We start from the raw sequence: 14,285 nt of genomic DNA on the forward strand, positions 1-14,285 counted from the left end.
CTGTGTGGTCCAAGCTTGCACTGAGCATGAGGGGATCCAGGACAGATCAGCTAGGAGAAAGGCCAAAGGATCTTCAGCAGAGATGCATGAAGTCCTTTTGGGGGACTTGAGTTGATTCCCTCCTGAATATCTTCTTAGTAGCCCACCCTCTAGGCTTCTGATGGACACAGGATGCTGCTGGGTGTTTAGGTCTCTGCTTGACCTTAAGTATGGAATCTTAGCATTGTTACTCTTTATCTTTTGGGGGAATCTTTATAAAGATCATCTCTACACCCTTTATCTCATTTGGTCTTCATCCCAAAAGTGACCAGTAATGTAGTACAGGACAGGCACTGGCCTAAGGCACTGATAACTTAATGTATAAAATATATACACTTAGTACAGGAGCTACATTGAGGTATCATGTAAGGAGTCCATGTTTCTGACATTATTGTGTATGAATTTTAAAGTGGGAGGTAAGTTTCTAAGTCCTAGTAGATAAGCATTCACTGTTGAATGGGACACACTGGATCCTAAAAGCCAGAGATGCTTTAAAGTGGAAAACTGACATTGGGATCCCATATTCTTGGCTTATATATATATTTTTTTTTTTAATGGAGTTTCCACCATAGCTTTCCCCTCACCTTCAGCAATGTTGCTTCCCTGTGCATCTCTGTCATCGTTGGCTATCTTGGGTATTTGGAAGATTCTGGCTCTAAAATCCACCCACGCAACCCATCTGCCCATGAACCTGGCCTGGGCATTCCTGGTTGGGTGGAAGTTAACTTGGAGCAGGTGTTTGCTTCGGCCTGTGACAAGCATCACTCCAGACATTCTAGTCTGATCCCACACTTAAATAAACTCAAATGGATGGGTTGACTCCTACACCTTCCTGGGCCTATTTCCAGCCACGTGACACCCACATGCTCCTGTAGCCAGTTGGGGGGTGGCATTGTTTTTCTGTCATCCTAGAGTAGAGCCACTTGCCTGTTACTGAGAATAGGTGACAAGGTCCACTCTGATCTGGATTAATATGGGAGCTAAGAAGCAGACTTAGCCAGACCATTGGCTGTAATCCCCAGTGCTGGGAATTACTGACTCTGAGACCTCAGTCCCTCAAACCTTCCTAGTCTTACTACCCTCATTTACAAAACCTGATAGGAATGAACCAAGGCTATGGTATGAATGGTCTTTATCTCTGTAAAACACCTACAGGGAGTCCAAACAGTGGGGTTTAGATACACATAATCTATTTTACTAGACAATAAGAAATCCGAGAAAGGGGGAGGGGGGCTGGAGAGATGGCTCAGCAGTTAAGAGCACTGACTGCTCTTCCAGAGGTCCTGAGTTCAATTCCCAGCAGCCACATGGTGGCTCACACTATCTGTAATGGGATCCAATGTCCCCTTCTGGTGTGTCTGAAGACAGCGACAGTGTACTCATATACATAAAATAAATAAATAGATCTTTAAAAAAATAAAGAACTCAGAGAAAAGGTCATTGTGACCAACACCTTCTTAAGATTTTTTGTTGCAAATTTGAGTATGGATTTCTGATTATCATCAGGATGTATTGATTGATGAGAAAGCATCTTTTTCTTCAGCCTTGGTTTCTCATGTTTCTGATCCTGCAAGTTATGAAATAGATGACAGAAAAAAATTCCCTCCCAAAGAACTTTACTTTGACTTTGTAAGGAAAATGTGCAACATAAATTTGCAAAGGCGGTGAAATGCACATCTACCCTCTAAATATGGATTCTTTTCTTTTTCACTGCCAATTCTGACTCCGATTTCACATAGTTAAGAGCTTCACGTCGCTGTGTGACACTGACAGGAGGCACAGGCATTCTGCAGTAGCTGAATGTATCTGCAAGGTGATTTTGATATTTGAAGTCATCTCATCACAATGAGATTGTCTCATTTATTTGAATTACAGAAATAATTGCTTCAATTAAAAAGGAATAGAACTGTCAGTTTGGAAGAACTGGCGGTGATGAAATGTCAAAATTTATTTCTGAGTATAAGAAAAATGGAGAAGATATTATTTCATAAATTTTCAGGAGAAAAATTCAAATTCTTTAGATAGCCATTTATCATGTTAAGTTGTTCCGTTAGTGGCTCACAACAGAGATAATTATTTAACTTTCCCACATCTTGTTCTCTGACATACTCAAAATAATAATAATCATCATCACTTAGGGACATGGGGTCATTTTGAGGACAATATAGAATAATACAGGAGTTGGGAAACACATCTCTCAAACAGAATGGCTATTCTCAACTTTGAGAATATGTTAACATTCAAAATACTTTATAGGTAGAGTTTAAAAACTAGAAGTAGAATCAGTGTATTTGTTAGGTACAATAGATTCTTTACCTTGAGCAAAGGAAAAAGAAAAGTGCCACACTTCACCTCTGGAGGAAGAAAAAAGGCAAGAATCTTTGTCCATAACCACAAGAGAGATCTTGTTAGCGTGCACGTCTAAGTGCTTCTGTATAGGGAGTATTCAGCGAACACTTGTTGAGCAAATGAATGTGAGTTAGTTCAGGAAATCTTTCTAGACCACTATCTACTCATAGTAGGCAATGAAGTGTTTAATGTAAACTTTACACTTTAATGCACACACAGACACACACACACAATCTCTCTCTCTCTCACACACATACATAATCTCTCTCTCCTCTCTCTCTCTCTCTCTCTCTCTCACACACACACACACACACACACACACACACACAATTTCCAAAATTCAGGAAACCTGTACTTCCCCCCATAACTCTTTGCATTTATGTCTTTAGATCTGCTAAACACCTTTTTTTCTAGACATATTTCTGCCAAGATGACATCAGAACTTGGTCTCTGAGGGAGATGGCCTGGCAGAATTAGATTTATTCATGGACATTAGTGCTAAGGACCACCAGCAGCAACATATCATTTTATTCCAAAGTAAGGTTCTTTCGTACGGCATAGTGCTTAGCTGGTAAACAGAGAGCACTATTGTTACTTATAAAACATATAATAATGAGAAAGATGTAAATTTATTTTAATTTTTCACTGTTTGAAAGGGCGCCTGATATCACTTTAAAGCACGTCTATGGTTATTAGGCATCAATGATCTGAAAAGAATAAGATGAGAAGTGGGCTCAGGAACCAGACTGATCACGTGGGAAGAAGAAGCAAGCGCGCACGTAAACAAGTCACCGAGGAAACAGGACTGGGAACGATACATCCTGGTTTATCGGAGACAACTTGACATACTTGAAAGCAAGTGAAGCTTTGAAAATAAAGCTCTAGTTCAGTCAGAGAAGATGCACCTAACCCTCAAGAGACTGGAGGTCCCAGGGAGTTTAGGGGTCTGCTGGGTAAAGGGTGGGGTGCGCTGGGGGTGTGCGGACATCCTCGTGGACACAGGGAGGCTGGGACGAGGTATGGGATGGGGAACAGTCAGAGGGTGGACCAGGAGGGGAATAAAATCTGTAGTGTAAAAGAAAAAGATTAAATAAAATTTAAAAAAAGAAAAGAAAAGAAAGTTCTAGATGTGGCGATTTGCCCACGCTTGGGCACTTTGGGGGAGCTCTTAGTGTGCAGAAACCAGGTGGACCAAATGGCTTCCGGGATGTATCGTGCTTTTCTGGATACAGAACAAGGCTACTTCACCTTGAGAATGTTTTGAAGGTTAGAAGATCTTCGAATGAAGAAGGTACCAGCCTCCCCTGAGAGAAGAGGCAAGCCGTCAGAGCTAGAATTTTTTGATTCAGAAATAATTCAGAAATAAATATTCAGAAAATTGAAGCAGAAAATTATTCGATTTCTTTTCCACCCAAACCTGGGTTCAGTGACTTTTTTCCTCCTCATGGGCTTCATCTTGGAATACAGCAGCAATTTTATGCCTGAGGACGTTTCTACCTCGAAGTCTCCACAGATCTGATCGTTGAGTAATAGCTGTCAACTGGACCCTATTAGTGTGAAGGAACCGGAAACCACAGCTGTATCCGCTAAAATGGGTTGATGGGAATTTCAAGTGCTGCTATGTCAGGGGCCACTTTTCTTTTTCTAACATAACCATTTTGCAGTAGAAAACTGGGAGAAAAATCTTCACTTGTGTTTAGATAAATTAGAGACAGCTTGTAATTACAGTCAGCCAGAAGACTGACTTTGTGTTGTGAGGTGAATTCGTGTACATAATTGTAAGGCTCACTTCATGCTTTCCTTTCTTTTGATTTTTACTCCTAAATGAACAGTTTTACCGATAAAGATGAGGACGGATGAATGCTAAGGGGAACTGGCTTATTCAAGCTCATCTAAAGAACTCTTTATTCCTTGAGAATTTCATATTATGTTTTGATTACATATTCCCCTCCCCCAACTCCTGCCCTATCCTCCCCCTCCACCCTACACAGCCAGCTTCTTGTCCTTCTCTTTAAAACAAACAAAACCATTGAGTCCTATAGGTGTTAGCTAATGAGAATTAAATTGTCACTTCTCGAGAATTGAATATGTCTTGAAGTGTGGCTGATATACCTCTTATCGCCCATTGAAGAAAAAGTGATCCCTCCCCACCCAGAGAACCCATCCATTGCAAATAAATTCTTGGATAAAGGGGAAATTTCATGCCCACTTTCCTTTCTCTGGCTTGTATTCGTGTACATAATTGTAAGGCTCACTTCATGTGCCTTTTTAAACAAAAGCTAACCAAATGATATCCCCCTTGTTCTTTCTTATTGACTGCTACCCAACAGTAGTCGTCATGTTTATGCATGGGTTGAATGGTTTTCTAGACTAATCAGCCTCATAATTGTGAATGTGTCTTTCAGGACACGGTGAGCAGGCCTAGAACTATGAAATATGTGGTGTGACTGCTTCCTAATGAGTCCTATTTCCCTAAGTCACACAAGAAAATCAGTTTGTGCTGGAATGCAGTGGGCCAACCAATGGGCTCTTCTACTGTCTCCTTGCCTCGTGGTGAGCCTCCCGTCCACCTGAGGAAATTAGCATGTAGCAGAAGGAGTTCTGTCAGAGGGAACTGGTGTTGCACCTGCCTGGGTCAATACATTTCCCTTCCTTCTGTTTTCCTGAAGCATACCTTAGATCCGGTGACTGTTAGAACCACTGATGTGACCCGTGTGTGGGTAAACATCCCATCTGGAGGAACTCTATCCCTGTGTGGTACAATGAAGACGTTTTAGTTCCTCCCTTCTCTTTCCTTTCTTTTCAACCATGTTCATGGCCTTGGGATTGTAACTTCATAATCCTCGTCTAGATTCTAGAAAAAGTTCTTCTGAGCTAATTTCTCTTCTTATGGGTTTGCTTTAAGACAAACTAAACGATACCTTATACTTGGGGCAGTCTTTACAAGGGCACAGTTTATAAACACTGAAAGACAACAACTGAAAAGGTAGGAAAGGATTTGACTTTGTTTTTGACAGGAGAGCACAAGTACTAAATTTCACCCACTTCACAATGTCTAGGTCAAGCGCAAGCCCAATGTCATTGTTTCCAGCTGCATGTTAACTATGGCTTCTTTCTGGACCTGGGAACCACTCAGCTCACACAGTCTAGATCCTATGAAATGAATGAAGACGCTATGAGAAAAATTCCAATGCTTGCAATCTTCCTCCTTGCATTGATTTAAACTGGAAGCAAACTTTATTACTGTGTCTTTTGGAGTCTAGAGAAATGATTATAATTTAGTTAATTGCTACTGAATTGTACTGTCTCAGACCTGACCTTATCAACTACATTCGTGCCATTGACTCAACCAACCAAGTCAGAAATCCCAGCTCCTATAAATGCTGTGCTGACTCACAGAGCGATGCTGAGAACACAAAGACCCAACACATGAGAAAGACCCCACATGGCTATGAATCAGCCAAGACCTAGTAACTTCAGATGTAAGAACAAAGCCAAGTGAACAAAAACACCAGGAAGAAACGTCACATGAAGATTTTTATATACAGTCTTTCTCATTAACTACAGAACACACAGTAGGAATGCTGTGTGTGTATATGTACGCATAGATATTTTGTTGTTACTATATTGCACATTTTATGACAAGTGAAATTACATTCAAAATGTAGAAATTAGTTAGTGCCATCTACCATTTATGAAGCTGAGGATATAGCTTTCCATAACTGCAAAAGGCATTTACTACAGTTAAAATTTATAATTTCTTTCCTCCTCTTCGTTTAAGCACTTCCTGCCTTGACATGAGAGTTAGGCTTAACCCAGAGAACACTGAAGCTTCATGGTTAGTAACAATCATAATCACAAACCTATCAATTAAAATGCAGACCTAGAACTCAAGTCCTGCTTCCCGTGACCCCAAAGCTGCTCTTGTCCTGATGCTCAATGCTATTTGACTTTATTTTAAATAAAGCCCAGGGAGGATGAGTATGAAATAGTCTTCCAGTCCCTGATGGGACAGGGAGTGTGGTTCAAATCTTAAAAATCAGTCTTGTAGAAGAAATTGGATTCAGTAGATAAGCAGAAGCCTGCGATGTATCTAAGAAGTCTTTAATCATTATGATAGAGACAAATGAACATTTTCTGATACTTGTTTTTAAAATACAAAATGTTCTTGGCTTTCAAAATGGAAAATTCAGCTCAGAGATGAGCAAATACAGCATGCACACACTGTGTAAGTTGGCCATATATGATCCTTTTAAAGAGTTGATCCAGCTGGCCTGCTGCTTACCTCAGCACCAGCAGTGACATTGAGTCTGTGTCATGGGCCTGTCGGGTGGCCTCCTTCTCAATGCTTGTATTGTCCTCGCTGACTTCATTGCCCATGCTGACTGATGGGGATAAGACTTTAATACATTCTGTAATTTTTTTAACTTGATGATCTCAAAGTACATTAATGGAGACGGGTTTGGACTCAACTGAAACAGGGCTGGATTTCTTCTCTCCTTTCCCTTGAATTTTATGAGTAAAATTAATATTTTTAAAACTAACTCCAGAAACAAGAACTCAACTTCCAGTCACTTAGCAAGTACAGTTAACCGTGTGCCTTTATTTTATTCTGTGTTTATTGTTTTCCTTTTGTGCACCTGAGAAATTCTATAGATCATGTGAAGTGGAATATTTGATAGACTTAATAAAAGAAGTCCAAAAGCAAAAGAAAAAGTTCTGAGTTCTTTGACAGTTGAAACTTCATACAAATACATATATATCTGTCTGCTTAGATGAAATACAAAGGATGAAGCAAAAGAGAACAGAAACAAGGGGGAAACATGAACATCTAGATACGGCTTCCCAGCAACACAAGAATTTGGTAGGTGTATTTTATGGTAGGCAGAATAAAACTCCATTATTTATTGTGACAGCCCAGAGGGGCTGATAGACTATGGGCTTGCATTACTAGACGTATTGGGGCTGAGAAGCCCACTCATGTCTGTCCTTTAAGGACCATGTTGGGTGGTACTTTGCATTTACGGGAAAATGACAAGGCTTTTGACATATCTAATAAAATATGCTCGAATGAGCAGCTAGTATTCTTAGTTTGAGAAGAGAAAGCACCATAGAGAAACTCAGTAGTCAGATACAAATATTTCCTAATCTTCTTTGGGAAAAGGACCCCAAAGAGAAAGGGTACTAAAAATGAGCCACACAGATGGCCATTGGTAGTGTCATAGAGAAAGGTGCTCAGGTTTGAATGAGCGAATGACTGTGACCGATACCATACATGGTTGGTCTTGAGATAGGCCTGTCAGAGCAGACAGGATCCATTCAATGAAATTTTAAATATGACTTTGGCGGGTGCTTTGAAAGGATAGTTTCTGGGTTCACAGTTGGTAGGATATTTTAAAAACCTTCAGAATTCTTAGTCACTTAATATAATCTCTGATGTTTTTGATTGGGAGTTATGTGCTTTCTACGTACTTACCCTTTGTGCCATGACTTTCCCTGAACACAGTGCATTCTCTGTCTCATAAATATATTGGTAACTTTAACAATCCGTGCTTCTGAAAAGTCCTTGCTTTTCATAGATTTTCATGAAATAGATTACGAGAGGGGCAGAAAACCTATTATCTAAGGTTTTCATTGGGGAATAGAAAATTTCTTTATTAGTTCAAAGGCACATATTGAACTAATATTTGACTCTGGGGACCTTTTCATGAGATGGTGACACTTAAAAATACCTTATGAAGTCACAGTATTAGCCTTGAAGGCTGTGCATTTGCAGTTGTTTCACGAGAAAGGGATGTGGTTAAAAATACAAGCTGCACTTTAGATTAAAATATATAAAATGGGTTGGAGAGAATCCGATTGATTCTTACCTGGAGTAGTTCCTCCCTGACCCTAGGGACATTTGGTGGCGTATGGACATTTTACATAGTGACAGTTCAGGAGTGGTGGGCAGAGGGGCACTGGTCACTACTGACAAATAGGAGGTAAAAGTCAAGGTCACTTAACCACCCTACAATGCACAAACTCTCACAGCAAAGATGTATTCAGCCCCAGAGTTCAACAGCATGATCAATAACATTTCATAGGATGCTTTCTATTAATTTTAAGCTAGAACTTGAATTTCCTTAAACAATAAAGTAGGATTTTTAAAGGTCTTATTTTCCTAAGATTTTCTAGGTTTGTTCTTTCAAGGTAATGTTCTATTTGCCAGCATGACTACCTGACAGCGGATAAGCCAAGTGTTAGGAACCGACTCGTTTCTACCACGTGACCTAGGTAGTGGATGCTGACTAATTATTGTCTCTAATTTTATGACAGCTTTTGTGAGAAATGATCAATATTTGCATTATTATGACCACGTGGATGCTAACCATTGCTGCAACAGAAAAAGACAGTGATTATCTTGCTTACATGCATTTTTAGCAAGTAATTAATGGGCACTTTAAAAGCCACTTATTCTGCATTAAAAACTCATATAAACCTCAGTTTCTTCACACAAACTCTGCCACTAGGCAAAGTTGATCCTGTTTCAGACTTTCTCTTGTGTCGTCTCTCACTGTGCTAATTGTACACCATCTTTCTCTCAAAGCAGAATATGAGATCTGTGAGATTAGCCATGATATTTTTATCTCTGAGCCTTCAGTGTTTTGCATCAGTACCAACCATAAGTGCTTAATGAATATTTGTTGACTAATGGGTGGAACAAGAGTGTTCTTTGTAAAGTAGCCCGTAGTATTTGGGAACGAGTTTTGTGAATGCTCCACTTATTTCTCAGCGTCCTCCCCTCTTCCTCCTCCTCCTCCTCCTCCTCCTCCTCCTCCTCCTCCTCTTCCTCCTCCTCCTCTTCCTCCTCCTCCTCTTCCTCCTCCTCCTCTCCTCTCCTCCTCCTCCTCCTCCTCCTCCTCCTCCTCCTCCTCCTCCTCCTCTTCCTCCTCCTCCTCCTCCTCTCTCTCCTCCTCCTCCTCCTCCTCCTCCTCCTCCTCCTCCTCCTCCTCCTCCTCCTCCTCTTCTTCTTCTTCTTCTTCTTCTTCTTCTTCTTCTTCTTCTTCTTCTTCTTCTTCTTCTTCTTCTTCGAAATAAACATATAGTAATATTTTTATTGGATTTTTTACATTTACATTTCAAATGTTATCTCCTTTCCTGGTTTCCTGTCCATAAACCCCCTATACCATCCCCTCTACCCCTTCTTCTATGAGGGTGTTCTCTCACCCACCCACCCCTTCCTGCCTCAGCCTCTTTTTAGAGATCATAAACCCATAGTCCTGAAATGACCTAAAATGAGCACAGCAAATGTCATGGGAGTTTATGGTACTTAAAGGCCTCCTGTTTCTTCATTCCAGCCAGATCCCAGGAGGAAGGTGATATGGCTGGTCTGGCCTCAGTGGGAGAAGACGTACCTAACCCTCAAGAGACTTGAGGCCCGAGGGAGTGGGGAGGTCTGGTGGAGTGGAGTCGGGTGGGGAGGTTGGGGCATCTTCTTGGAGACAGGGGAGGAGGAATGGGATGAGGAACAGTAGAAAGGCAGACCGGGAAGGGGATAACAACTGGACTGTAAAGAAAGATTTAATAATAATAATAATAATAATAATAATAATAATAATAATAATAATAATAAATGGATGGATTAAGTTCAATATGAGAGAAAGTGCCTTCTCTCAATTGTTGGGATCTGTTCAGTCCAAGGAAATGTTTTCCTTTCAGCTAGGTTCATAGCCCCTACTTCTTAGCTGAAGATGTTTGGGGTAGCCGTAGAGGTAGAGAGCGTGCTGTTCAGTACATGCTTCTTACACAGGTTGTAGGCTTGTCTGCACACTCTTCTTACTTGGCCTTGTCTCCGCCTCTGAGGCTGGTCGCCTTTTTGAAGCCAGAAGGTGGAGTGGGGATTAGCGGAAGGAACCTGGCCATAGGACTCAGCCTGATCAAGTGTCTGAATAACTGGACAGCCTCAATGCAATCAGTGTTCCCTCCATTAGATAGGAGTGGAGAATAATGGGTTGAAATATAAATAATACTAGGAATAAAGGCAGCTAGATAAAAATTGGGAAGTATTCTAAGCCAATTTTTTTCTTATAAAACTTAAATTTGGGGGCTGGGGATTTAGCTCAGTGGTAGAGCGCTTACCTAGGAAGCGCAAGGCCCTGGGTTCGGTCCCCAGCTCCGAAAAAAAAAAAAGAACCAAAAAAAAAAAAAAAACCTTAAACTTTATAAAAATCCTGAGAAGTAAATATTTCCTCTTTCAGTTTTTGATATTGAATCTCTATTAGATTTAGACCTTCCTTAGACTGACCTTTCATCAGTCTGTCCATCCGTCTGTCCCTCTCTCTCTCCTACTCTCTCTCCCTCCCTACTGCTCTCCCTCTCTACCATGCCGAAGTTGTACATGGGTGCCAGGAGATTAGAACTCAGGACCTCATAGCTGTGTGGCTGGCTCTTCACTATCTGAGCCATCTTCTCCGTCTGCCCTCTCCAAATGAACTGCGGAGTTAAGGCCGCCTTAATTTTACCCCCAGGGGAAATACCAGCTCTTGGGTTGGAATTTAGAACATGTGTTTTATTGTCTCCCAGGAGAATCTGCTGCTGGGATTTTTGGATTTGAAAACATTTTAAAAACACACTATTTACTAACTCTTTATCCATCGTCTTTTGCGGTAGGTACTGGGTTACAAGGATCTATAGTTCCTGGGCTTTAGGAACCCACCCGTGTTTGCTGCTGACTGTTCTAAGCAGGAGGGGAGGAACAAGTGCTGAAGGGAAAAGGGTAATTAACAGAAGTCTGGTGACCAAATCATGCTCTTTTCTTTTTAAAGAAAATTCACTCATTTTTCTCCTGTTGCAACAAACGAAATGTTCTTTCAGAAAAATTGAGAAATAAAGATAAGAAAATTAAAGAAAAGGTTTTCTAACTAGCTGGATCAATTTTCTTACCTACCTTTTGGCTATTTAGATAAATGAAGAAATGTAGTTTATATGTACATGCATGTGTGCAAGCATGAATGCGCATGTGCACACACACACACACACACACACACACACCACCACCACCACCACCACCACCACCACACTAAATCATCATTCCCCAGCATGTTTTATTATTCAGAAATATACTAAAACGTACTATTAATTTTTAACACCAGTTTCATAATTTATTAGCATTTTATTACAGAAAGTAATAAATTAGCTTAATTCTGTATTGCTATATACTTAGTGTGTGTGTGTGTGCGTGTGTGTGTGTGTGTGTGTGTGTGTGTGAACCTCACAGAAGCTGGAAGATGATGTTGGGTATGCAACTCTGTCATTCAACCTGACAACCTTATTCTCCAACAACTCGAAACTGGGTGGTGGCTTGGGTTTCTATGGTTTCACTGACTGGAACTCAGATTCTCATGATGGCCTAGCAAGAACTCTTATCCACTGAACCGTCTCCCTCGGCTTCCTCTTTAAGTAACTTGTAATGTTTCCTAATGTGTCTCACAGAGAGACCTTTGTGGGTAATTTATTATGTATATATCCTGTGCTATTTCCATAGGAGAACGTACTAGTTTGTAATTACTGTGCATGAGGAATTGCACTGGTTAGTTACTTCTGTTTTTATGGTTTGTGTTAAATTGTCCTCTAGAAGAAAAGGTGAATTTGCCAATCACCAGTGAATTTGAGTCTCCATTTCTTTTCAATTTCTCCCACACTTGGTACTTTCTTTTTCTTTAAAACAATGTTTTGCAATTTGATAAGTGGCAAAGCTGCTGTTATAAAGAGTGCTTGTGGAAGTCTTGACTTTATGATTTTCTAGACATTGTTTCCTGGCATGCTGCTGTCATTTTGTGTCATGGTTAATTGGTTGACCCATTATCGGCCCTGCAGCTTCCGAGCATTTTGAGGGTCAAGTGTCTCCTATTAGTCTGATTGTTTCCAAAGGCTCATGTTTGTTTGTTGAGTTGAATCGAATTGGAGAACACGTTGCTTAGGAACTGTTGGCCAGATATATAATGCCTATTATTCCCATCAGCTGCATGATAATGTGGCAATTTACTGAGCACTGTGTATATCCCAGGGCGTGTTTAGTGATCTGTATCCTTAACACATACTTCCTGCTCTTAACACTGTCAACAAGGTCTTGAACAAAGCAGCAGACAATTCCCAAGTCATGTTTCTGGTCCTCTTCTTGTCTCTTCTACCCTCTCCTATTTGGCCTCCCTTTCATCATCTCTGTCACATGTGAACTAGAAAGACTTGCATAATAAACCTGACCCATCCACCCTTCAGATCCAACAACTATCAACACGTGTCACGTTTTACTTCATCTTTGCCTGTCTTTCCTCATCTTGTACCGCATTCCCCTAAGAGGTTATTTTAAAATAAGACTCAAGGCTAGTTTTTTGACTCAGTAGTAGAGCCCTTTCCCAGCATTCCAAAGACCATGGGTTTGATTGTCAATATCAGAAAATAATAATGTTATTACTACTGCTGCTATTAATATTAATAATAGTGTGAATTTTAGGTACCTTCTTTCATTAATGACTAAGCATATTTATGATATACTAATTCTTAATATAAAGTCCAATGCTGATGCTGTATTTGAAATGTTTACAGCAGTTCTTTAGTAAGATCTAATACATAGACAGTGCTCATTTCCTTGATTGTCTCGTATATGACTTCTCATACTGGAGTCAGGATGAGCACAAGTACCAGCTATTGTTTTCCTCAACCGTTCCAACCACCACACACTTCTCTTTAGAGATTATTAAGCTAAGGGACCTAGAATTCTCAAAGACTCATCATGGTGAGGTGAGGGTATGGGTTGATGGCAGAGGGCTTGCCTAGTATGCATGAAACCGTGGTTTAATACCACCGACAAAAATCCCCCATGGATTTATATCTATTTGCCATCTCCCCCAATGGAGGAATGCTCAAAAGTTAACCTCTGGGAAATAGCAGATCACTGTGTCTGTGTGGAATGGACCAGCTCCTTTATCAGGATTGGTCATTACTTATTCTCTCAGCATCTTCATATCTGTCTGGTGACTGGGCTCCTGTCCCTCTACTCTCTGCTTTTGTGATGAGTCTCCGCTTTGGCTATAGCCAAGTCTCCTCACTGAAGATATGGAAATACAGGAAGTAGTACTGACTTGAAAATTCTATCTTTATACTGAGTTGACCAAGACACGGTGCTCCCTGATCCTCTTCTTGGTTGGAAGAGGACAGCCTGCAATGGAAGTCACTGGCTTCCTGCTTTCCACAGTGGGTCATGACACTTAGGGGATACTTTATGTTACGCGAAGTTTCAAGTTTGTTTTCTGGTTCTGTTTTGAACCTGCAGGTCTTGTGATTCTCCAGTGCGTGGTGGCAGATGGGAACACAACCAGAACCCCTGAAACCAATGGCTCTCTTTGTGGAGCTCCTGGGGAAAACTGCACAGGTAATGTTTATGCTTCATAGTTAACCCTAGAAACTTGACCCCCTCTCTCCAAGGCTTAATCGTTTTTTAATAGTCTTCAGGAGTGTAATAGAATAATAGGAGGTTCTATGTGTGTAGAATAGAATACTAGATACTGTATTAAATATCTTGCATGAAGTAATTTTTTTCATTACTCGTAAGAGTTTTCTGGGACAAAAATTTAAAAATAATATACCATATTTTATGTATTTAAATAATACTATAAGAATGGCTTGATGTAGTTTTAAACAGATTACAAAACTCTCCTAAGGTTACCTCACTGAAGGTCACACAGCCCGTAAAAGAAACAGTGATTTGAACTCCCCTCTCCCTGATTTCGGTACCTGTGTTTAGCCGCCATAGACTGAGGGTCTTAGTAAATTTTCTGGCTGCTTTGACAAAATCCTGATAAAAGCAACTCTAGGAAGGAAGGATTTATTTTGGCTCACAGTTTGAAGGTGCAATA

General features: G+C 40.5%; 1 protein-coding gene across 1 annotated transcript in view; it reads left to right on the plus strand.

The window, feature by feature from the left end:
• Nucleotides 1–14,285, plus strand: part of Btc (betacellulin) — a 38,616-nt gene that overhangs the window by 4,687 nt on the left and 19,644 nt on the right. The window contains exon 2 of the mRNA NM_022256.2: nt 13,703–13,801. Coding sequence (NP_071592.1) covers nt 13,703–13,801 — 99 coding nt within the window. The remainder of the gene's footprint in view (nt 1–13,702; nt 13,802–14,285) is intronic.

This window comes from Rattus norvegicus, chromosome 14 (assembly GCF_021556685.1).
Source record: "Rattus norvegicus strain SHRSP/BbbUtx chromosome 14, alternate assembly SHRSP_T2T, whole genome shotgun sequence".
NCBI classification, from domain to species: domain Eukaryota; kingdom Metazoa; phylum Chordata; class Mammalia; order Rodentia; family Muridae; genus Rattus; species Rattus norvegicus.